Source organism: Coloeus monedula (genome assembly GCF_965178545.1).
Source record: "Coloeus monedula genome assembly, chromosome: 5".
NCBI classification, from domain to species: domain Eukaryota; kingdom Metazoa; phylum Chordata; class Aves; order Passeriformes; family Corvidae; genus Coloeus; species Coloeus monedula.
The window spans coordinates 42512642-42538221 of NC_138785.1; the positions used below are offsets into that span (position 1 = coordinate 42512642).

At 43.6% G+C, this 25580-nt stretch overlaps 1 protein-coding gene across 3 annotated transcripts in view; it reads right to left on the reverse strand.

Annotated features, from left to right (window-relative positions):
* The window catches only part of IRF2 (interferon regulatory factor 2), a 41358-nt gene extending 18396 nt beyond the window's left edge, over window positions 1-22962 (reverse strand). Inside the window, exons 1-3 of one of the 3 annotated variants that reach the window (XM_082282509.1) lie at window positions 22495-22962; window positions 5508-5641; window positions 4443-4550 (exon numbers count right to left, since the gene is read on the reverse strand). In XM_082282509.1, the coding sequence (XP_082138635.1) occupies window positions 4443-4550; window positions 5508-5513 (114 nt within the window). In that variant the 5' untranslated portion in view covers window positions 5514-5641; window positions 22495-22962. The remainder of the gene's footprint in view (window positions 1-4442; window positions 4551-5507; window positions 5642-22494) is intronic. The other 2 variants (XM_082282510.1, XM_082282511.1) reach the window with 2 other exon arrangements.
* Window positions 22963-25580: the final 2618 nt, after the last annotated feature.

Consider the following 25580-nt stretch of genomic DNA (forward strand, 5'->3'; position numbering starts at 1 on the left):
ATCCACCCTCCTCCTGCAGCAGCCACCTGAGCTATGCTGCTTGAATTTCACCCTAAAAGAGTTTATTTTCTCTACTGACTACAAATAACTCTAGACAAAATAGAGCCTATTTCTCTCTACTGACTACAAAACAACTCTAGTAGAAATAACTCATTTAAATGACTGCATTGTAGATATCTGGTCAGGTGAGAGGAATCCTTCACCCTTTCCCCTTCCCCCAACAACCACTTTTCTTCCCTGTCTGTTTGGTTAATATTTCACTCATGACGAGGTTAGGTTTATTTCCCTTCCTTCCCATGTGATCTTTTCTTCTTCTGAGCCTGTGTTTCGTCCTTCTACTCCTGTCTTTAATCCTTTCTGTCATATTCACTTGTTCAGAATTGCATTCTTCTCACTTGGCTTCATCTTTAATTCGGTGAATGCACTGATTTAACATGTTCCTCATTCCCCTCAAGTCCTCACTCTCAATCTTCCTCTTAATGTAGTTCCATCACTTCTCTCACATCTCTGTTGCCTCTTTACTCTTCCCTCTACATATAAGTAAATCATCAACAGAGATACTTCTTTCCCCAACTCGAAGCAGTCCAAAGAAAGCCTCAAACCCACTATTTGTGGTTCACACCACTACTATATTCATCAGAGCTAGAATAAGCTTCCCTGCCTTCACTCTTCCATAGACTATAATAAGCATGGGAAGAAAAAAAACATACTTCCATAGAAAACAGTTTCTATCAACAAGAACTTTAAGAATATACCAGATTAAAATAGATCATATGATAATTCAAAACCTAGCAGACTGAACAAAACTCCAGACATAGCATCCTGTCACCATCAACTGTACTCACTGCTTCAAAAGAAGGTGCAAAGACACTCAACAGCAGTCTAAGTGGTCATTACAGTGCTTCTGTTCATTACGGAAAGCTCTTCCCAGTCCCAGATGTCTTGAAGCACAGGAATTATACCAAATTATAACACAAATAACAAAATCACAGAAGCTATGTCATAATTTTAAAATACATATATAAATTGACACACCTATACAGAAAATACAGATTTTCTTGTTGACTATCAAATACCTAATCTTCATGGAAATCCTGCAATTATAATAATCCTGCAATTGATTACATCAATACCATGTTTTGAGTGTTCTGCTCTAGTTTACCTGGATACTTTCTATTTAAATACTACTTCTTTCTTCATTTCACACATTATCAAACATTATCTATATTCTTCTTCAGTCAATGCTGCCTAATAATGACCTTAACAGGAAAGGGCTCATCAGCGCTTTCTCTCAAACTTGGAAAACCATCTGCTGACTGGTACAGCATTCCATCACTGGACTTTTGTGTAGGAGTCTCACGTTTCTGTTAAAAAATTAGCCTCACCTGAAGTCAAAAACACAACCCACAAAAATTTTGCAGTGTAATAGGAATTGCTACTAAACTCCAGTGGGAACACCAAAAGGGAAAAGCTGTGACATTCTTAGAAATAGGAATGAAAAGGAAAGTAGATCAAACCTCAGCTCGTTAGAGCACAGTGCTATGTGGGATATGCCCAGCCACTGCCCAGGAGGGATGTCTGCTGAGATAAAAGATTTTGCAATCGCCCAGCAGGACTCCCTGAAAAGGCAACCACTTTTGAGTTATGGCGAGGAAAGGTAGACCCACAATCCTTTGGGAGACCCTATGCAGATCGTTCTGTAACCCATTGGTCTGTCCCAGACCCTCTGTAATCCATTGGTCCCCTTGCTGATCCCCTGTATCCCTATAAAAGACCAGTTCGCCTCTGTAGAGGAGAGAGCTCGTCCCTGGCTTCCCTTCGCCGGAGGGAACCCCCAATAAAGCTCCCTTCGTGCGGAACCAGCCATACGGGCCTCTCGTCTCTCTCTCCGGTCTGGTTTGGCCTGGAGGCTGCCCTGCAGAGCTGAGCTGGAATCACGAGCTGATAATCACTAAAGAGCTGACAGCCTCTGCAAGGGCCCCTCTGCCAGCAGCTGAGAGGAAGACACCGGACCCCGGGAAGGCGATTCCTTTCGGGACCATCTCCCCAGACCGGTCATCTCTTCCTGGGTCACATCCTCGGACCACACCACCAGCTGTAATAGTGCTACTAATGCCAAGGTTGTGGTTTCAATCCCTACATGGGCCATTCACTTAAGAGTTAGACTTGATGATCCTCATGGGTCCCTTCCAATTCAAAATGTTCTGTGATCTGTGATAACTTGGAACTCTAGCATCACAAAATGCTTGGAGCAAGTGCTTGAGCATGAGACCACACACTAGCTACAAAGTCATAGGACAAATCTTAAATAGCAGCATCCATCTCCAAGGTAATACTCCGTGCGTCCATCAAAGCAGCAGGTTGCCTCTCTGTTACAGCTACTTGGAATGTTTTCATTCTAATTTCCTTTTCCAGACCATGAGGAACACTGACCTCTCATAATCCCCCTCCTCACATCACCTCTACCCTCTACTGAACTATGTAGTTTCCTTAACACCTCCCAGTTTTGTTTCTCTGTGAAGGAAAAGAAATTCCCTTCCTCCTTCATGTCATGCAGCAGAATAATGTTTTCACCAGAGAGGTACACAAGTATTTATTTTTTAAGCCCTATCAGGATGGGTTTATTCTGGAGGTATAATGATGAAATGACAGTAGGGGAAGGAATTAAGTGTCAGCTGTACCTGATTTGACATTTCTAACTGAGAGAGGTTTAAATCTTTCCTCAGTTTGGAAAAAATCCCCAGGAGCAGCCAGCCAATGTCAACCCAGAATGGTTTCATATTTAAATTTTATTTCCTTAAAAGCTGTGCACACACACGAATTTCGTTCTCTTGATAATCTGACACACCTTCTTTTCTAAATTGTGAACTGTCCTTTACCAAACTCTGATTAAAATATACAAGTCCTAAAATCCTAGAGCCTCCAAAGTTGATTCTGTGGGTATAGAACAGGCTGTGATACACATGACACTGTATCATTAATTCCATGCATGGCTTTGTTTATGGTCAGGATTCACAGTAAAACCAGAAATATTTTTGGTTTAATGATCCATTGTTAGAATGAATGTTTAAACATTTTAAAACAGAAATGCTCAGATGTGCAATTATCTTGTTGAGCATCCTAAAGGCAATCCAGACTGATGCCAAATCAGAGGGTAGAAGTGGGGAATCGGAGTTTAATAAACCTCAAGGCAGAGAAATTATTTCAGGATTAGGCAGGAACGCCCAGCAAAGGACAGCAGACATGGACTGTCAGCAGGAAACCTGACACCAAAATAGAGATATTCAAGGAGAGGGACCCAAACATGAGACTCAAATTACAAAGACAACAGTAAAAACTGGTCTCCAACTCTTCAGCTGTGACCCCACTATGCAAGAACAAGGACCTCCTCGAATTCACAGGGCAACTAACTAGGAGATGGATACAGCAATATTTATTTACCCAGCCACAGCATGTGAGAGTCATTGATGCAGGAAGTTCCTGAGAAACAAGATTCATAGCTCAAAATTAAAAGCATTCCTGATAATTTCATAGTCATGAGCATTTATAGCTTTGAAAGCTGAAAAGTCGTAATTTCAATTGTAATTCCTCTACTCTAAAAATGAGCACCAGAGTACCACAACTACTACTGCTATAGGGAGGATACCATACTATTTGGGTTAGTGACTTAACCAGAGAGGCAGTTCCTACGTTTCTGCACCTGATTTTGTGTATTTCCACTCATTCTGATAATAAAGTAGCCTCTGTAGCAAAAATAGCTTCATGCTTTTCTGTGCGGTGAATTACTCTCCTGCATAGTGCAGAAAGCATGCAACATTTCCAGAATTTATTACTATTCAAAGTCTCAAATACACTCCTAGGTTTTACTCAACCAATCACAATAAATTCAAATTGGGCACTGACATTTCTGAGCTCACGCTTGTGGGTTCCAAGTGTCTTGAGCACTTAGTAAGAGCTCAGGACCAGGAATATCAGGTTGGAGTCTGGCAGGGGAAGAGTTATCCTATTTTCTCCCAGGTTGAGAAGTATCAGAGAAGTCACCCAAGTCTGAAACAGGAGATCGTTGCTTCAACTCTAAGTCTAATACAGAACATAGTCTTCCACTTCAGGACAGCATTTTGATCACATCCCTTTGATGCTACTTGTTGAACAATGTGTTCCTAGGTTAAAAAAAACTGTCCTAGCAGAGTCTCCAGAAACACTCACTTCAACAAAGAGTGGGAAAATGCTTTCAAATGAGCCACAAATCCACCAGACTAAAGCAGGACGCTTCAGATCTGGCAGGCAAGGCCAGAGGAACAGGTTCAGCAGGAAGCATTCAGCTTTGCCCTTCCTCCCCACGTCACCCCTTTGAAAACCAGGAATGAGCTGATTTACCTATGCAGACCTCAGCCACTGCTATCAAGTTCCACTTCAGCACATGCATGCACACCCCCCCTTACCTTATTTATCCATTTCAGCCCCGGTATTCTGTTAGAGTTGATTTGTTCTTCCAGCCAGGGCCGCATCCGCATCCTTTCGACAGGCATTGTCACCCACCTGGGAAGGAGCTGCAGGGAATAAGGGACAAGGTTACTTGTTTGGCAGGCAGAATACCCAGGCAGCTCCTCCACCTCTGCACAGTACACTTATTAAAGCTTTCCAGGCACTGAACAATTGTAAATATAGTCATTATTTTAGATCTGTGTGCAAGCCTCCCGTAAGAGCAACTAAGAGGGTAAAGTCTTCTTTATGGCAGAAAATACTCTTCTGGTACACTTGGATTAGGAAAACCTTCACCCGAAGAACATATAGGATATTGGCAAAAGCTTGTCTGCTGATACAGGTGGGATACCAGAGGTCACAAAGAAAAACAATTACTCTCTTGGAGATACCTCTTTTTGGTCCACATACCTGCATTTGCACAAGACCTTTTTTGCCAAGAAAAAATATGTAACAAAAAAAATTCACATGCAGGAGGCATCATTGTACTAACTAAAATGATGGTCCTGCTAACAGAAGGGCTTTCAAATGGCTTTTTCAGTCCCATGAACTTGACCAGAATTAATAAAAATACATTTTACATAACAGCAATTTAGCAGACCACTTTGGTTATGGCTGAGTAGTTTGACCCCCTCCCTCCAGCTTTCTCTGATCATTCCAGTCACTGATTTTTGTAGCTGTTATTTTACATTTCAATGCTGTTCAGCTATGAAGAGAGTGCTTCACACACCCCTCAGCTGCACTACACTACCTTATACTATCCAGCTAAGACTCAAACTGACTTCTTTTTCTCTCTGTCTCTCTCTCACACATGCACACGTGACCTTGATGCCACTTCCCTGTTTAGAGCTGTAAATTATTGACATAAGAGTCCAAAGTCTTGAACCTGAGGCAGAAAATTTTAAAAACATTAACTTATCTTAGGCACCCTTTTGAAAGTGCCAACTGGCACTAGATGCAGATTAAAGCAAGGCATTAAATGCCTGTTAAGCAGCCTGGAACCCATCATTTCCACATTTAAGTACTTGCATTTAGGCTGCTGCTTCTCCTTGCCCCCACTGCACCGGGCTCAGCTCCTTCCTCTCTCTTTTGCTCTTCACATCTGTGTTCTCTGCATCATTCTTAACTTCTCTGCTCCACTATTCTTGTCACCTTTGATCTTAAAAATAGAAGAGAAAAAGAAAAATTTGAAAGCACACAGCAATGGCACAAATGTAAATGGGTTTGTTCTCGCTTCCTATGGGAGTACAGGCATGGGACAGACTAACAATTAGGCAGTACCGAGCCCACACCCAGCACAAGAGGAAGAAAAACTTTCAAAGTTTCCTCTCATTGCTCTGAGGACATGTATTTCCTGAAACTAATAAGGAATTAAAACCTGAATGTAACAATAAGGTTCTTTGATGTGTTCAGAGAATTTACCAGCAGCCATGCTCACACTAATCTCTTAGCAAACGTACTGGTATTTTGTTTACTACTGTGCGGAGCTGGTCACTTGTGCTTCAGATGCAGCCTGTGCTGTAACTACAAATATCTAAAATAGCTCAGAAAATGGTTGCAACTGCTCAGCTCCCTTCAGGCTCTCTTCAGATAGGAAAAACCAGCCAGCCCCAGGAACCCAACAGTGGACAAGGCCTTGTGCATATCCCCTCTCTGTGTAAGAGGCAAGATGTTTTCTGGGCCAGGGTGATGCAGGTACAGTTTTCTCAGCCCCCAGGTTGGTGGCAAACAGCTGGCTGTGCTGCTGCATCCCCCTCCCATTGGCAGCAACAATCCTCATCCAGGTTGTAGAATGTGTACAGATCTCTACCATCTTCCCCTACTACAGTTTGAGTCAAAGCTGAAAAATCCAAGTGCCAATGTACTAAAAACATGAGTAAATTTTTATTTGTCTGACAAGGAAGAAATAATTATCTGCAACAGATGCATTTCTTTGTAAGGTATTTTTAAGTATGCATGCACTTCGGGACAGTTCCTGGAAACACGGTGCATCAGATTCAACATTCAATATGAGTGTTCCCATTTAGCAGTCAGACTCATCTTCTGGATAATGAGCCCCTAAGACAAATTTCAAGCCCATCTGAATGAACAAATTAGACAGAAGGCAGAAAAGTCATCTTGAAAGCAGCAGCAACAATCCCACTTGGGACAGGCAACATGGAAGAAACAGAAGCTGCCTTTGTGCAAAAGCAATACACTTCAGGAAATGAGAAAGCTCCTGACAATCGCTACTACAAGGAAGCCAGTCTTGCCCAAAATGGCAGAGTTGAGCCAGCCTGTCTGTTCCCCCCCACATCCCTGGGGGCTTCCCTAGCTGCTCCCCTGCAGATGCTGAAGAGAGGTGCTCATCTTTTTGGCACCCTGGGATTCCTCTGGGATTAGCAACTGCAGCACACACCTTCACATCCATCACCCACACTAAGACAAATTAATCCAAGGTAATCAAGAGAGAAGTTTGGCTTGTGAGAAGGGAGGAGTGACTCCCAAGACCTGTTCATCTGAAAATAAATTCAAACCCAGCTAAAAATAATCCTACAAGGATGTTCAGCTGGAGGGAACAGGGAGTTCTGGAGTTACGTCCTTCACAGAGGGACAAGTACAGCCATGCTTCAGCTCATCAAAACACAGCCCCCACCCCATGCTCCTTTAAGAGCACATGCTGATGAAAATAAAGCTGGATGTCTTCAGAAGACATTCCCAGACCTGTTTGCCTCAGGACAGCACTGACCACAATGGTGTTAAAATGTAGCACGGTTTTTGGCAGTTGCATATCAACAACATCCTTTTGATGAAAACACCAAGTCAACTCTACTGAGTAATTGCCTGTGGGAAATAAAGGTGCCATATCTCCATCCAGAGCTGTCAAATGCATGATTTATTTGTACAGAAAGAAACATCAGCTTCTGCAGTGCCTTTAAAGTAGCTCCTGTCCGTCCATAAATGGCATTACTGGGTGCACTTGAAGCCTTATTCCACTGGCTCCAGGTGGGAGAACCTGGAGTCCATCCATCAGTGAGTACAGACTCAATCACCTGACATTAAGAATTATTGCAGTTTGTAAAGACCTTTGAAATGCTCCGAAATAGGCAGCAAAATCATGTAAAGTTTCAGGGGCCATTGCCTAACACCATGCCAGCTTCACCATCCAACAGAATGTATCAAATATGAAACAAACCTGCAAAGTCAGAAACTAAGGTGAGCCCTACAAAACAGCAGGCATGTGAAGTTTCTTGCCAGCCTCTCTCCAGTGTTTACCCAGAAGAAAGAAAAAAAGCAGAAACAGTCGATCTTTTTACAGAAAACAAAACATCAACTTTTGTAATGTGGAGCAGCCTTTAAAATTAAAGCACTTATGCACCTACCTCCCGCTCCTGGTCAGCCTTAATGTTGCACTTCCCCTGCACATTCACATCTAGAAGAAGCTACATGCAGCCAGTGGTATTTTTTGTACTGGGGGCAAGTGCATGTATAACAGTATTTTCAGAGCTGTCAAGGCATCCAGTTCTCACTGGCTTCACCACTACCATGATCTCCTGAGCTGTGGGTACCCATTCACTGGCCTAAGCAAACCTCTCCAGAAGCCTGGTTACTTTTGCCTGCCTGAACCTTCACACTCTGGTTAACCAGGAGGAAAATGGCTTAATGACTGCCTTGGGTCACTTGACACCATCTTCCTCCACCCTGCAGAGACCACGGGTGGAGGTAGCCAGGGAGAGGAGCAGAGCCAGATGGGGCTGCAGGGGGAAGGAGCAGCAGCAGCTCCACCAGTGGCAAAGAAGCACCTTGTACTCCATCATTCCATCACCCTTCAGTCCCATCCCAGTTTTGTTGCATGCTAGCACTACTCCTTGCATAGGCAGCTTTCTGAATAAGTCCAGGAACTTAGCAGGCTCACAAGCAACACCTCTTTCTGCGGGGTCTCTTTTATCTGTTTGAACCTGGACCATGGCTCCCATCCTGCTCAAAGGCACACATAACAGCACAAACAAGAGAGGAAGGCACTCTGGCATAGGAGTGGGAAGGAGAAGGTGGGAAGGACAGGGAGGAACCCCTTAATCCAAAACTGTTCCTGTGCTTTTAGACAACAGCTTTAAATCTGGATGCTACTGACCCCCAGAATCTCTTTGCAGAGAGCACAGGAAAACACTTAATAATCCCAGAGACCCAGTGTTGGAGTCTTTCTGGCATTATGTTGAAAATAATTCCTGTTTGTGTTTTCTTCTGGTTTATCACTGTCTCATGGAGGACGAAAGGAAGAATAATCACCAGGAAACACAGTTAACTCCAGATGGAACCTTGGAAAGCATTTTCCTGCCCTATCTGAAAAGAGAAGCTCATTTAGACATTGTAAGTAGGACTACCTGCTAGGGTATCACCTTATGATTCTTAGTAAGACATTCTTAATAAGACAGCCAGTCTTCAAGAACCAGTATTTTTAACCATGCCTCCTACAAATATATCTTAACACTGGTAGCTCCATGAATATAATTGTCCTTTTCTTGCTCTTTTTACCACCTGTCTCAGTATCAGAGGGTGCCATAGTCAGGGGCATTTTCTGTTTTGGGGGTGGGAGCTTAAATATACCAATTGACATTAAGTCATCAAAAAAAATTATTCCCCAGCCAGCAGCAAGTGGGCAAGACATCAGCCCCAATCACTGGCATTTGCATGGAGGGGGAGGCCACTGGGAGCCTGTGAAGACCCTTTCCCGTACAAGAAGCATGGCCCATGCATGGGCTGCCACCACAGTTTATGGAGGGATTATTTTGATCTTCTTTGAAGCTTTAATTACTGCACTATTTGTGCTAGTCCTGTGGTCAGTTCAGCCTATTTTTTGCAACTAGAAACTTGAAGAACATGGTGAAGGCTATTCCCCAACAAGGTATAAACTGGTTGCAATCTGCATATACACATATTTTCACTCCATAATGTTTGATAAAGAGCTTGTAGTCCTCCCTGCTCTCCACTAGAACATTCTAGTAAGTCTGACTTTTTTTTCCTTGACAGAGATAACACTCCTGCCATACAGAAAGTGTAACCTTTGAGAATGAAGAGCTCTTCACTAGAATTACAGCAGTTGTAGACAGAAAGTGAAAGCAATGGCATGGCAGGCATTACATCTGAGCAGTACACGATGTTCTCTTTCCTTCAGTTTCACTCTGGCAGCATCTGGATAACTGAAAAGGTTATCCCAAAAACAGAAGCTACTCTATGCCTGTGGGTACTTTCTTAAAAGTATATTTCTGTGGAACAAAAAAAAAAAAAAAAAAAAAAAAAGCCAGAAAAGCAGTTCTTCTTTCCCTATCACAAAGTACCTAGTTTAAAGATTTGTCAGTATATGGAAATATTATTAATGGTTGTGAAAATTTAAGGTGGGATAAGATCTTGGAGGCACATTTGTGACACAGCCTTTGCTCAAAGCTGTGGAAAAACATCTGTCCCTCAGAGGACATGTACAGAATATTTCATGGTATCGATTTATCTTTTCTCTGCAAATACAGAACCAGCAATATTTTTTTTTTTGTGAAGTTATCTTTACTTGTGCTTTGCTGATAAACTTTTAAACTATTCCCTTTGTTTGCTAAGGCTGATGGAGTTAAGAAAAGCATCAATCATCCCATGTGACCAAAGAGATATGCTGAAATGAGACCATACGCTAATTTTAGGATTCAGAGAACTGGGTTCTGTATTTGTGTCTGCGCCAAGACTGTTCCAGCATACAAGGAAACATGATCTTTTTTAAAAGAACAGTACTTGGAGCAAAATTCTGCTCTTTGGTCACAGACTGAACTCTTCCTTCATACAGGATTTTGCTTATAAGACCACCTTTTTCAGCTATTCTGCTGTGAATACTACTTGCAAAGATTTAACCATTTGTACTCTGAGCAAAGCCCTGCTCTGAAGTCAAGTTCATCAGAGGTATAGAGCCTTCTCCCAGGTAAGAAAACCTGGTAGACTCAGCTGCTCAGAATTACTTCAGAAATGTGAGATTGATGCTGAAAGAGCAATAGAAATGCGCTTTACTCAGCTGCTTTGACTGTGGACACCTGAAATCCCCCTCCCCACAGCCTGTGAGGAGACAAAACCTCTGCCTGGTACATTTTCCATCTGCCATGAAGTGGAGGAGAATCTTACCACAGGTGCTGAGAACATGCCTTCTTTCTGATAATCCCAAATTATGCAAATATCCATATCTTTTTTTGGAACCAACAGCAAAACACTTCATTAAAGAGTAGTAAACGAGGAAAAGTGGACATTGCCATTCTTAGAGGTACAGGGGTTACGGGTTAAAAATGAAATCCTTGCTTAGAAAACAGATTTGAAGCAAGAAAACCCATAAAGACCAGTAAGAGACTTTCTGGATTCACAGCTAGTTAGAAAGCAAAACCTACCCTCTTTGGTCTTTTAAACTGCATGTAATAGTGCCTCTTTTTCCTTACCATTATTCTGTCAGTGATGCCCTGTTGAACAGGGAGGGATGGGAGAAACATCACTGGCAGGTTTGCTTCTCACTAAGCACCTCTTGCCATGAGCTTCCTTAAAGTATTCGCCATGGTCAATTGCTCCTGTGTTGTCTGTAACTCTTGATCCACATTGTAGCAATGGCAGTATTTTTCCTGCTCTTTCCTAATGCTTTGTTGACTGCAGAAAAGACTATGTCCTTCCTGCCCATCACCAAGAAAGAGTTCAGTGCAGCCAGGAAAGGTGGTACCTTATTTTCTCCGGTGCCTGCAGGAAGGAGGCAACTTCATCAAGACAGGCCAGAAAGCCAAGAACTGGACAACAGGCAGGGTGGGAGAGCACAGGTCCTGGTCACACTGGTGTAAGGCATGCCCTGGCCATTAAGAAGAACCTGTGCAGGCAACCACTGGGCAATACTTCACTTGTTTCCCTAGTTTCCCAAACAAAATGTGGCAGAACCACAACCAGGCTATGGCTGCTAAGAGGAAAGCTTTGTGGGATGGTGAAAAACCTGGGAAACCAGGCTTCTGCATGACAGATTCATGCTAGCAACAGCTACCCAACTTTCCAAGGCTCTGCAATGCAGTGTCCAGGTTGTATCCACCTCATTGCAAGGCAGATGGAGGAGGAGGGAAGTATTGAGCATGCACTCCTCTCCTGCTGCTGTTCCCTAGAAAGATATACAAAGTAGAAAGAAGAAAGGCCCTTTTATCCTTAAGGTACAAACAGAGGGCAAAAAACAACCAACCTGACTTTCCCTGAAAACAAAACAACAACCAAATAAAACAAAGGCAAAAATAACTCAAACGTATTGAAATCAGCATTACAGACTGCATGTTAAACATGCTCACGAAAATGTACAGTGAGAACTCATACTGTATATAGAGTCTGTTTCATCAGCCCTACAGCATTTCTGTTCCACCCAAAGGGTGTTAATATGCCCTGGCTGGGATTCAGATGTTACACATCAAAACAGACTCTTCGGTTTCCATGCAGAGCTTATTTTCCCTCAGCAGCAAAGACAGGAGTTGTTATTTTGCAGTGATCTCAGGCCTCATTAAAGTTAACCCTTGGATTTGTAGACTAGAAGTTCACTGAAGAAAAGCCATCTCATTTTAATACAATAAACCCAGAAGGTTGCTCTTTTTTTGCTTCTGGACTTAGCCATAATGAAGCAAGGCTTCAGCCTCTCAATACCCACAATGAAATTTCCTTGCACTGGCTCCTGTGTTGAACACTATCATGACACTTGAAGAACACAATGTCTGTGGCTGAGCACGTTCACTTCTCTGGCATTGCAGCAACCTACATCAGCTGGGAATTTGGGCCAGGCTTTTAACAGATTGCTAAAGATCATTCTGAAGTATCCTTACCACGATGATCATTTGCACACACATTGATGTCTGCAAGTGGTGACAATACAAAATTATTGCATCAGTTTCAGCTTTAAAAGAATACTTTGTTTCCTGGGGGTTTCTTTCATTTGTTTCTCAGGTCTTACAGGGAGTGAAGATGGGAAACACCATATACTGGTGGCATCAGGATGAAAACACATCTGTACAAGAGACACTCTACAGCATGCAACTGCAGAAGACTTCCCTTGCCACCTCCTCCTAGAGTCTCAAAAGCAGAGATAAAATGATTATTAATAATCAATCCAATACCTGATTTGTTTTCGTCTTAAGGTTTGTGTTACATCTCAGGACTGATTTGTCCTCAGTATCTGGGATTTTAAATATTTTTCTCTCAAATGCTGCCTAGAAGAGAGGTGGTGACTTTCCTGTACTTCACTCAGGTAAGTTTGGGAGGGGCTTGTCTACAACAAGAGATTTGCTGGCATGGCTGTCAGGGAGTAATTAATTCCTTGCATTGAGGAGCAGTTATCCTCAAAATAATCAATTTTATTCTGGATTAAGCGCTCCCATGTGAATCCACTCCTGAATACCCGCACGTAATTGCTGCTGCTGCTTAGCTGTGTCAGTTGGAATCCATGGAAGACAAACTTCGTGTGTTCTTTAAAGCTGCCAGGAAAGCTCAGCATTTGACACCTGATACATAAAGAATTTTCCAGCCCGCTGAAAACGAGAAGGCTATTAAAGCTCAAACCATTATAAAGAATCACTTCACTGATGCAACTCAACGGCATGGTTCTGTTAGACCACTGCATTCTCATGATCTCTAGGTTTACAGGAGACATCCCTAAAACTTTTAACAGCACTTTTACTACATGGATCCCACTGAAAGCAGTGGAAAATTATGCATGTGCATACCTGCAAGATCAGGATCTTAAACTGTGAGAGTACCTTTTAAAGCCTGGGTAGCCTTTATCTCAGTGTCTTGCTTAACATTCCTTTGCCTAAGTACAGGATGAGTGCTTTATAGGGTGCTATACATCAGAAAAGAGCCGTTGTAAAAGAAAAGTGCTTAATCTCATTGTTCCCTCACTGATGGCTTGTGAGGCTCACACAGGACTGCAAGAAGACAAAGACATTTTAGAGGCACTCAAGGGATACAGAAATAATTATTCCAGAGAGCAAACACTGAGAAATGTGTTCAAGGAAGAGTTTCACATTCACCGGCCATGACCTGCACCTGATGTAATCCACCTTGCTTGGATTTGGCTTGTTTCTCACAGCTACCTTTGTTTGTATAACACACTGTTCTGCAACACACAGCAAGAACTATTTGTACACTACACTAAAGTGCGATTTAATATTTGCTTAAAGCTTTCATTTTATTGTCTGGGCAAGGGCAGTTCCTACCACTGAAGTTAATAGCTAACCCACAACTACACCTTTGCTACCCAAACTTCTAATCGCTAGCACAGCACCCAGATCCGGCAGCAAAAGACATAAACTACCTCTGCCTAACCTCACTGAGAGAAGCAGACCCAGCCCTTTCAGCAAAGCTATTTCTCCTTTACTTCTAAGAAAAGGTATTCATGAAAAGTATACACAAGTTTGGATTTGTAAAAAACCCTCTCATGCTTACTTAGACACTTTCTTTACAGACAGATCATGGCAGGCACAGACTTGGGGGCTGGGATCCTCTGAATCACCCACACTGTGGGCTGGAAACATGTCTGTCACATGAACTATTTACAGTTACAAAAACAGCACCATGAAAGAAGCAGATGTGTTGAGCACAAATAATAAATTGAATTAGTTATTAGAGAGATATTGCTTGACACTGGAGAATTTAAGAGAGAAATGTCTTTCTCTTGTACACACATTTGAAGGGCTTGCACCTAGGGTGTACTAAGTATAAAATGCTTGTACTTATGCTTCTTGAAATTATATGATCTATGCTCCTTTTTCTGAAAATGCTACTCTTTCCTCTGCCACAGGACATACAAGATATGAATACTTAATAGGATGGGTTACAAAATGTGCTCTTAATTTAAAGTTTTTGTGTTTACCACAGACCAACAGCAATTAGACAGCCTAACTTTGTGATCTGCAGCAGCTGTTTCTATCTCAGAAGTTTCCTAAAATACTACTGAGCTAGAGTGAGACAACTCAACTCATCTTCATTTCTCATTTAAGCTGCATAAATATTATTAAACTAAAAAAAGCTAGACTTCTTTGGCTTCCCTCATCAATCTCAAATCTCCAGAATTGTTTTGGCATCCAAAGAATTTAGTTTTTATATGCCTGAATGCAATGTGTTCAAGTGTGTGAGGGTTAGACCTCTGGAATTAAAGTCTTTCATTTCACCCCAGTACAGCTTTAGCAGAGCAGAGATTGTCCAAGCTTCTCATCAACACCCAACTTTTTTCGATACAGGCCTGGAGCCTGCATCTCTAAATAGGCGAAGGACATTCATTTGAGATTACACAGCCATCCAATGTTTGGCCATCTTTTGACTAATTCACCACATAGTCCTCAAGGTCACAAAGTACATTCTAGCTGCTGACTGATCTGTGGAAATTGAGTGAAACCATTCACAGTCACTTTGCGCCATCAGCAAAGCTGATAGTGGATTACATCTTTGGTTACTGTTGATCTGCCCCAGATGTAAGTGGATGACTCCAAAGGTGGGATGCAAAAAAAACCCACCATGTATTTTATACCCGATCCTATTAGCAACTCGAATCTCAACATGACTAAAGCTCAAGTGCTCTGGCCAGCTGAAAGACTGACTCCCTTTCACCCTCCTGGATGTCATCACTTCCACTGTACTTTGTGTACGTGTTTGCCACAGCATTTCAAAACGGCACTTCCGTGACTGAAAAAGATGCCACTTCCCCTACTGCAGGGCCATTGCCCAAACCTCTGGCTGTGAAAAGTGGTACCCGGATAAACCAGGAGTGCAGCCCCTACCCTCTGTTGTGTAGTTTGCTAAGGGAGTGCTGCCATGCAGCAGTCAAACTTAGATGACAGATTAAATAAGTGGTAAAACTGAATTAATTTTTCAAGTTCGGTTCTCTTGCTTCTTTCCTCTGTGTTTATTCTTTCATTTTTGCCAACTGGGAAATGAAAACCAATGGAGTTGGTTTCACTTTTGTTTATATTTGGTTTCAATTTTATCCCCAAGTTTTGCTTTCATCTTTTTCATGTAACACTGTTGGGATTTCAAATGCTGCAGGCAAGCTTTCAGTAATTTAAAAACATTACTCTCCTATCCTGCCTGTTTTCCTATTGCAGAATTATTTTTATGTTATATAAAATTTTTAAGATGCTGTCACAATTTTGGAAAGTGTTTTGGGGTGGGGCTGTTTAGTTTTGATTTTACAGATTTATATGCCTCATCCAATTAAATTCAATACTTCAGTATTTTCCACTTGAGTCATGCTTCAGTTGCATATAAAGCCATTTACAGGATTCAACAAAACACCTTAAAAGAGCAGCCAGTACGTCAAATGCACAAAAGCCCACATCATGCACTAAATGTGTTATAAATATATGCATGAAATGCACATAAAGAGCTAAACTTATTGCTACCTTAATTTATTAAACAACAAAGGCATTATCTTGCTTAGATAAAGCTCTAAGAGACTTGACTGGAATGGTGTCAAGCAATATTCAATATCAAGAGAAATAGTACAGTACAGGCTTTGTCTTCCATGCACTTACCAGGCCCTTCAAGTCACATATATCCCTCCATACATATCAGAAAGCAGAACTTAACCACAGGTCACACTTTTCAAAACCAAATGCGTAAGCAACCCTTCCTTCTTTTGTGCTGTAATAATGTTAAGTATCTAAGTCTTTAAAAAGTACTTAAAATAATTTTACAGCAAAAGGGAAATGGTTAGACAACATCCACTGTCACGTGCAGTTCAAGACAAAGCACAAATTTAAACAGTGTTGACGCACCTTAATGCCATTCCTAACACCAGAAATACGTTGGGAGCTACAAACCAAGCCTGTCAAGGTTAGCTGAAAAACCAACAAACAGCAACCTGTCCTATTTTTTAATAGACAGGAATATGAAAGTTATTACTTCCAACCTTATCTTGAAAGATAGCAACCTACATAGAAACAATAGAATGTTAAAATAACTTATGAGTTAAAATTCAAATTCTGCACCTGGGGTGAAACAACATGCCACATGCAGGCAGATTTGCTCCTGGATGGGTGTCCAAGCTGCAACAAGATAAAATGTTTGCCTTGTCCGAAAGACTGCTGTACTTGATTTAATGCAATCTGCTCCCAAGCAAACAAGGGGATCAGAAGATTTCCAGCATACAGGAAGCTGGGGTTGCAATTTATTACGAATTAAGAAACCAAACATTACTGTACTGCTTACCACTTCTTTCTTTCTTCTCTAGGTTATTCAAAAAAACAGATATTTTACATAAGCTTCCAAGAAATTGAAAACATATCCAGCACTAACCATAAGAGCAAGTTTTAAAACCTTTTCACAGTTTAATAAGAAGTATGCGCTGTACAATGTATTATTTATGCTATATACAAAGTATCTTAATTTTATGTATTTATATACATGTAGATACATAGATATGTATATCTGCATATATATATTTACATACATATAGACTGACATTAAACTCTAAACTGTTAACATGGATTCCTTTCCACTAACTGTTAATTGTTGGTTTCAGTTCTTTTTAGTGGCTATTTTAATCTTAACACAAGAGTTTACACATAGTCAATACAAGGAAGAACCTTCATACAGTTCCAATAAAACTTCTGAAAAAAAACCAAACCAAACCAAAACCAAAAAACCCCAAGAGGAAATTATTTAATTACACCAAATGATTTTTTGCATAATGTTATTCATACATGAGGAATATGGAACTTAACAAATCTGTTCCTCTCATTCACTGTACCCAGAATCTTTTCAGCTTACTTATTTGTTGTTTTGTTTTGCACTTGAGATCTCAAAGGACGAAACAGAAAATGTCTTGCACTAATCACAGTTTGTAGTAGCACAAGCTACAATAAAACTTCTGTAAACACTGTCTTATGGTTTATGCCCTCAATATCCCAATAATTGTAGGCCTTTGAAGAATCAAGTTTCAAAAGAGCAATCTTTACAAATGAGACACAGAGATAAGCAAGAGTAACACGTGATTAGTTTTGTATCTTTACCTAGAAATGGACTATGACTTTCAATATATGATGCACAAAATACAAGCTGAGGTTCTAATCCTGCAAATGTCAGAGGAATTTTGCAGGGGTACTGTTCCAATGCAATGCTAAATGCATACAGGATACACTTAACCTGACTTAACCTGGTGTTGGGTTATCGAGGGCTAGGGTAGTAAGACCAAATTAAACAGGATCATCATAGACTTTTTTTTTCCCCCTGGAAGTTTGATAAAATCTTATGCTACAAGTTTCACATAGCAAAGGGCAATATGCGGCCTTGCCTCTCTCTGTTATCTGCAAATGCACTATAGTTCATGCTTCTCAGTGCAAGTTTCTATTAGCAGTTTTCAGCAACAATACTTGATCAGCATCTGCAGTAATTCTCTGTCAGCAGTCAGTGCCCAGAATTTGATACTGAACTGTCCTGACTGCTAAGTTGCACAGCAAGTTTCTCTCCCACAGACTGCCTAATCACTCGTGAACCTGAGTAAACTCCTGACATACATGCAGTGACTGTGAGCACCCCAATTCACGTATTGCAGGACAAACACCTGTTGTTTTGAAGTTGCCTCCCAATTGTTTTATTTGGGTGTCATTTATCTTACCTTTTCACTTTCCTCATGACACTAATGATTTTAAAGAATATCCCCATGGCCCCTTCAGTCACTTCTTTTCCAAGCTACTTACTCTTTCACAAAAGCTCCTTCATACCCTTGATGATCTTTGACATCTACTCTGTAGCTCAGCAACTTCCACTACTTCCTGAATCAGGAGAGGGGACCAACATGGATTTGTAGAGGCACGATGGTGTTTTCTATTTCTTTTTTTAACTCCTTCCTAATAATTTCTAACCTGTCCTGTCCTTTATTAGCCACATCTTGGCAGAGAGCTTATTTTTTCATTTGATTATATATGTTGTATGATTTTTTCCTGACTAGAAAGTCAGTTCACACTTCATTTTGTGGACAGGAAATAAGAATTGCAAATCCTTCCATGTGCATTACACTGAAATTGGTCTCTACTGAACTTCATCTGCAAATTTACATCCAGACTTTCAAAACAAGATTCTTCAGACTTTGTGGTTCAGCCTTTGGGATTTTCATGCTCCAAATGAGTTAATACAACCAGCAAACTTGTGACATCCCCACCTATCCCTTCCTCCATCCCTTGAACGGCATAGACCCTGGGAAGACTTGGGGTGAGGGGTACAACCTCCTTTCATTGAGCAAACTGGCCATGACTGCACAGCCCAAAGCAAACTGATCCCACCTTGAAACAGGCCCTGCTTTAGTAAGGACTGTATCAACCAGACAACAGCTCAGCAATACCTTCAGAGAACGCTAGAAGTCCTGACAGGCAACGCCCCGGCAACAAAAGTCAGGCCTAGTCTTTGTCACTGTTTCACATTTATACCCATGTTCACTAGTCCCATTCACCAATCCCTGGCAAACAACCAATCAGCCGAAAATGCCCGTCCTTGAGTTCTCAGTCTCCACAGAAACCCTGGAAAACTGACAGCTCATTTGTTACATTCTGTTTCTAGAGCACCAAGGCGGGCCTACTCAGGGAGTTACACACATGAGGCAACATATCAGCAACTTTCCATTTAGCTTGTTTCAAAACTCTGCAACAAGTATCACCTCCTGCCTTATACGTCATCCTTCTCAATGGTTTGTTCTCATACCCTCTCTCGCAGCCACTTTGCTTTGGGAAAAATTCCCCGACATGTTCACTCCTTAAAAAAATAGAAAGCCTCTTGCAAGAGAATCTCCTTAAACCCTTTCTCGGTGAAGCAAGGCTCAGAGAATTTGTTTCACTCTTCCGCTGACTTTATCTTCCTTGGGCACTCCTCCTATGCATGGATAACTTATCAGCAGGCTTCCTGGGTTTGATGCAATTCAGAGTATTTTCTAACTGTTTCCATACCTTTAGCAGCATGACTCTTTAGCCTACCTTATTGTGCTTGACACAGATTTTATGTTCTTTTCCACCTTTCACATTTCAAGAAAAAACATTTGAAAGATGTCTTTTCACCCATACTGAGCTGCTTTACTTTGCTTGTTGGCCTGCTCAGCTTTTTTGGTATTTTTGACAGATGACTGTCATGGTTTAGTTTAGTTTGAAGAATTACATGCCACTTGCAACTATTTTACACTTTTGGCTGCGTCTCACTATTTGATTAATTTCTTTCCTCGCTATATGAAGACCTACTTTGGAAGACTAAACACTGCCACAACAGCTCTTGCCTTTGCTGCTCCTGAAACATAAATTGAATTTAAGGACATTATGATCCCTGTCACGTCAGAGCTGGCTGGGATTTTGAATGCAAAATTCTGAACAAAATTCTTGCTGGCCAGTACCTTGTCCAGAGTTGTTACCCCCAGAGAATCTGTACAAGCTACACCCAGAAAGTAGGTTTTTTTGGCACCTGGGCAAATTTCATATTGGACCATGATATAATCTACATGGGGGCAAGTGAGGCCTCCCATTAATGATAGTATTTCCTACTCTTGGAGCTTCTCTACGCTCCCTTAATATATGACAGTTATTATCAACACCTAGGTTATATAGCCCTAATCTCTCTACTCTTCCTATACAGGCCTAGAACATCAAGCCATGGGACTCTGTGTTACTTCCCCAAACAGTTACTTCCTCTTTAACAAAAAGTTTCCCACATCATGCACGTGCAAGCTACTCTGTCCTCTCTATGCATCCACAAAGTTTTTGATATTCCAAGTATTCTATCATGGAGATGTTTTAACACCATGGAGCTGGTGCACCACTTCGAGAGAATGTGTCATGGCAAACTTTACATTCTTCATCCACCAGCTTTTTCCCACTGTTTGATATTTAAAAATATATTAATATATATACAGTATATATAAGTACATGTTTTTATTGAAGGCATACATAGCCTGGCTGCAAATTTATTTACATAAAGCCTATTCTTCTAATGTAGACTCTATTTATTCCAAAAATACTTTATTTTCTCTTGAATCTTAGCACCCTTTTTTCTTCATCATTTTTTCAACTCTGTATTAAAACTGCCTCTAACTCCACTCGGTCCCAGACATCAAAGACCTTTGCTCAGTGGAGAATGGGGCCCTTAACACTCCTTCCTAACAGCCTGCATGTTACTTCTCATACCTCTTGGCTACCCATTTCCACACAGTGTGGTGTGTGGTGAACAGCTCTTCTCTAGAGACTGACTTGACATCTCCTAAAATCTGTCACTTCTGTCATCAGCAAGTAACTGGGTGGCAGTGCTAATACATGTGCCAAACAATAATAATGACTGACTGCTCTACCTGCCATCTGCCAACCAGGGACCCCAACCTCAGAGAGATAACACAGGGCTCAGCAGGCTGACACCCTGCCGTGCCTGTACCTCACTGAAGAGCTGCAGTGTGGCACATGACCACAATGAAGTGATACCGTGTCTGAGGAGTTGGAGCTCCTACCACCATGGCTTACCAGCAAAAAGAAAGAGGCACATGAAGTAATTTCCTCGTGGCATGCTACCAACAGGGGTCAAAGAAGGACACTGATGCATCAGAAGTGGCTGGTGACAACGAAAGACTGCGACTGAGACTGAAACCATCTGCCTCACAAATCAGTTCTGCTGCTTTTGTGTGACTGTGTCTATTAGGGTGAATTTAAATGTTGCTGCTCCTCTCAACTCTCTTTTTATGGTACTAACACATGCATTCTGCAAAGGTTGTTAAGACTTAAATAAAATAACTGTAAACTTAAACATGTATTTCATCTCCAGAATCTGAGATCATAATTTACAACTGCTTGTACCTTCAAGAGAATGCTGTCTGCAACACCTTAGCACGGTAAGGTGGGCTATAAATTACAACTGTACACTAACCGGAAGGAAAGTTCTGTACTCCGGAACTCCTTTATCTGAGCTCTGTGTCTAAATAAGTAAAGCTAAGACACAGACTCTCCTGTTTAAGAGCTCACACTAATCAAAACGTGAGTTAAAGACCTAAGTACCTCTGGGACCCTGGACCGAAGGATCCTACCCTTCAGGTACTTGCAACTTTAATCCCAGATATCGCAAGGCGCTTGAAACTTGGCCCTGCGTACTGCACACAAAGAAAATCCTGGTTCCTAACTTCCCTCTGGGGTTAGAGATGCAGCGCTTGGCCCTCCGCTCGCTGGCGTGGGGCAGGACAGCGCCCGCAAAGGCGGCCGGGCCCGCGCGAGAGGCTGTTCCTGCAGGGAACCGAGCGGCCGCGCCACTTCCTCCTTCCGCCGCTCCCGCGGAACCCGCCCGCCGCGGCCTGACCGCCCCCAGCCCCGCTCCATCTCCTCGCTCCGCACTGCCGCTGCCGTGCCCTCACGAGGCTGGGATCCCGGGATGCCCCCGGCCCCCGCTCCCTCCCTGGCCCGGAGGGTTGCGGTGCTGGGGCCGGGGGGGCGGCGGCCCCGCCCCGCCGCTTGTGTAACGGACCCTCCGCGAGGCGGGGCGGGGGGGCAGGGCCACGCCCCTTCCCGGCCCCCGCGCGGGCAGCGCCCCCCCCGCGGCGCAGCGACCCCCGCCCGCGGCCCCTCCGCCCGCGCCGCCGCCGCTCCCCTTCCCTTGTCGGAGCCACCGGCAGCCGCCAGCCCCGCAACAAGTGCGGGGCCCCCCGGCCCGGCCCGGCCCGGGCCGCGCCGCGGCCCTCCCGATCCAACGCCCCCGCCTTTGTCTGTGCGTCCGAGCTCCCTCCCCAGCCGGGAAGCGGCGGGTACCCCCCGTCCGCTCCATCTTCGCCGCGCCCGCGTCTTCCCTTCCCCCCCGCTCCGTCTCAAATGTAGCAGCGGAATCGGGCTCGGCCCCGGACCCTGCAGCCCGACCTTTTGTTTTTAAAACCGATGCGCATCTGCCCGGGAGCCCCCGGTGCCCCGCACACGGAAACGGCGGCAATGCGGTAAAAAAAATAAAATTGAAATTAAACAAGAAGAAAAGAATAAATAGAAAAAATAGAAAACAATTCAAAATTACCTTGCCGGCCCGTTTTCGCGGCCCTTATATAATTCCTCAAGGTTACCGCCGTTGCCAGGGGACACGAAATGGAAATGAAAACAGGCGCTGAATAATCGCGGGAGCAAAACTAAAAGTTCAGTGCCTCCGCCCGGGCGGAGAGAGGGCCAGATCGAAAGCAAAACAAGGAGAGGAAGCGGCGAGGCCGCCGGCGCTTGGAAATCCCCCCGCCTCTCCGCCGGGCCGGGCCGGCCGCGCAGGCGGCGGGGGCAGGGCTGCGGCGGCAGGCGCGGAAGCGCTGCGCCCGTCACCGCAGCGCCGGGGCACGGCACAGCACGGCGCAGCACAGCGCCGGGGCACAGCGCGGCACAGCACTGCACCGCCGCGCCGGGGCACGGCACAACACGGCACAGCACAGCGCCGGGGCACGGCACAGCGCGGGGCTCCGCCACTGCCCCCCCGCCCGACACCGGCTCCCGCTGATCCCCGGCCTCCCGCACCACTCGCTGGTCCCGCAAGGGCTGTACCGAGAGCTGGAGCCAGCCCGAGGGAGCGAGGAGCGAGGGAAATCTGTTCTGGGACGCACAAACCCAGGGCTCAAAGCAGGTTTTCCCGGGGACCAGAGAGGAACCCCTGCCGCTCAGCTCGACCAGCAGCGACTGAATCGCTCCCTGCGTCTCTAGCCCCTCTTGCTGAGGTGGGAGTCTTGGTTTCGCTCTGGTACACGCGCATGCTAGGGCTGTCACTGCCTTTGGAAAAGGACAATGTCGTAGTTCCACAACGAGGACAATTACAGATCAGATCGCTTTGAACCCAGCGAGGCTCAAGCAGCTGGCATACTTCAAGAGAGAGCTCTTGGATTTCAACAGATTTTACAAACTGCTGTTAGTTATGGAATCAATGTAGAGACCAAAGCTTTCGACAGGATTTTGATAATCCCGATTGAATCTACAGTAAATAAAATTGACTGAGGAGAGTTTGTAATGCGCCGTTCCTAGCCTTAGCCCTAAATGATAAAGGAAAAAAGCACTTGGAGGCTGGAGGAGATATGAAATGTAGTAATTTCAAAAGACTGTATATGGAGACAGGTGTATGCCTCTCTCACATGCACACGTATCTATACATGTGGTGTATGCAGGTACATACATGCATTCAGACAGGCAAGCGGCGCAGCTCCCTGTGTGGCTGCATGATGCACAGCTGTCAGTGGTGGGAGAAGTGCCGGGACACAGGGGGTGTGCAGGGAGTGGCGCAGGGGAGTGGTTAAGGAGCTGTGTGCTCTCCAGCTGTACAGCAAATGGAGAGGGAGGTGTTCCCCAGGTGCTGTGTGCTCTGAGGACCCTCTGTGGCAGCATCCCTGGACATGCAGAGGACACGGAGCTAGCAATGGGATAGGAAGTCCACCCTTGTGGGTGACGAGATCTCCTGTTTTGAAAAGACGTTCCTTGCACTGAGAACATAATCACAAAATGATTTTGGTTGGCAGAGACCCATGGATGTCAGCAATCTACCACCTCCCAAAAAACCACTGCAGCCTAGGAGGTGGCTGTGGTCCACATACACACCAGTGAAGTAGGAAAGGTAAAGGAAGAGGTTTGGGAAGCAAGACATAGGGTGGCAGGTAAGACACTAAAATCAAGCATCTCCTTCTAAACTTCTCTAGAAACATTCCCAGCAAAGGAGAGGTCCACACTGATGTGGAGGGACACAGGTTCCCAGAGCAGCTGCACAAGAGAAGCAAGGAAGGTCCTACTCACATGGCTGATACTCCCAGATACTTCCAGAAGAGACTGATTTCCATGAAGTCACAGTGGAATGAGAATGAGGAACATGGGACACCTGGCTTCAAATTGGCATGCTGACTGAATAGATGTGCAGGGAAAGGAAATAATCAGCAAGACATGGTAGTGACATGCCACAGCTTGTGTAGGAGGGTCAGACTAGGCTGTGGCTATAGGAAAAGGAGCTATGAACTCCATGACAAAGGAAGCAGCAAAATCAGCAAACCCCAGCAACTAAAGCCAAATTTTTATAGACTTCAGGTCTAGCTGGGATAACAGTAGGGTGTTAATAACCTCTGACCAGGTTGGAGACATTTCATATGGCCAGGTTTGATTAGAGAGCAGTAAACTGATTGAAAGTGAGAAATTACTAGCCAACTTGTTCCCACTGAGAAATAAGATCTAACAGTTGTAATACCTCATGGAAGAATTGGTTCAGCACTCAGAAACTGTCCCAGAGCTGGTGGAAGATGGCAGGATAAAACACAAAGAAACAGAATGGGGAGGGCTGCAACATGCCTCCCCGAGATTGCTCTGGCCCATGTGTAACAGAAATGGCAAGGATCCACAGAAGCGCAACAAACATAAACAAAAATATGGAGCCACACTTATGTTAGAGTGATTCAAGGATTTAAGGGACCAAAATTATATAGGATGGACAGGTGATAAACAACAGAAAACAGTCAGACCAGAGAGAATACACAATCATGAGTAGAGAGGAGAAGGGGTGGATTATTTGCTTTCTTTTCTAATATAAGAACTAGAGAGCATCGAGTGAAACTAGCAGGTGGCCAACTTAAAGCAAACAGAAGAAGGCGGATCTTTGTGCAGCAGGTAATTAAACAGTAGGACATCCTCCTTTGAGGTGCCAATAGTTCAGAGGGGATCCCAAAAAAGCACCTGTACACTTTCACAGAAGAAAAAAACCCCATGAGGTCTATTAAATGTAAAGGCGCCCACTCTGCCTCAAGCACCCCCTAAGCCGCAAATTTCTAGAGGCTAGAAGCTCTTTGGCATCCTTTAAAAAGCCCTGACTAGAAATGCCTGCAAAAGGTACAGGGCAACATGTACAGGTACTCCAACACTTCTCTCTGAGAAAAGAGTAGAGCCACTCAGGCTGGCTTTTGCAATACTCAGAAGCTGTTATTTTTTCTAGTGTGTGCTTTTAATTTATTTGCAGGATGAGCCACCTGTGATAAATACTGCAGTTTATATATCAGTAAATATTGTGTAGAAAAAATTTAATAATTTAACCTCTCACTCAGAGGGCATTCTTCACAAACTGGCACTGCCATGAATTACATCAGTTGGCTTCGGTTTAAGAAA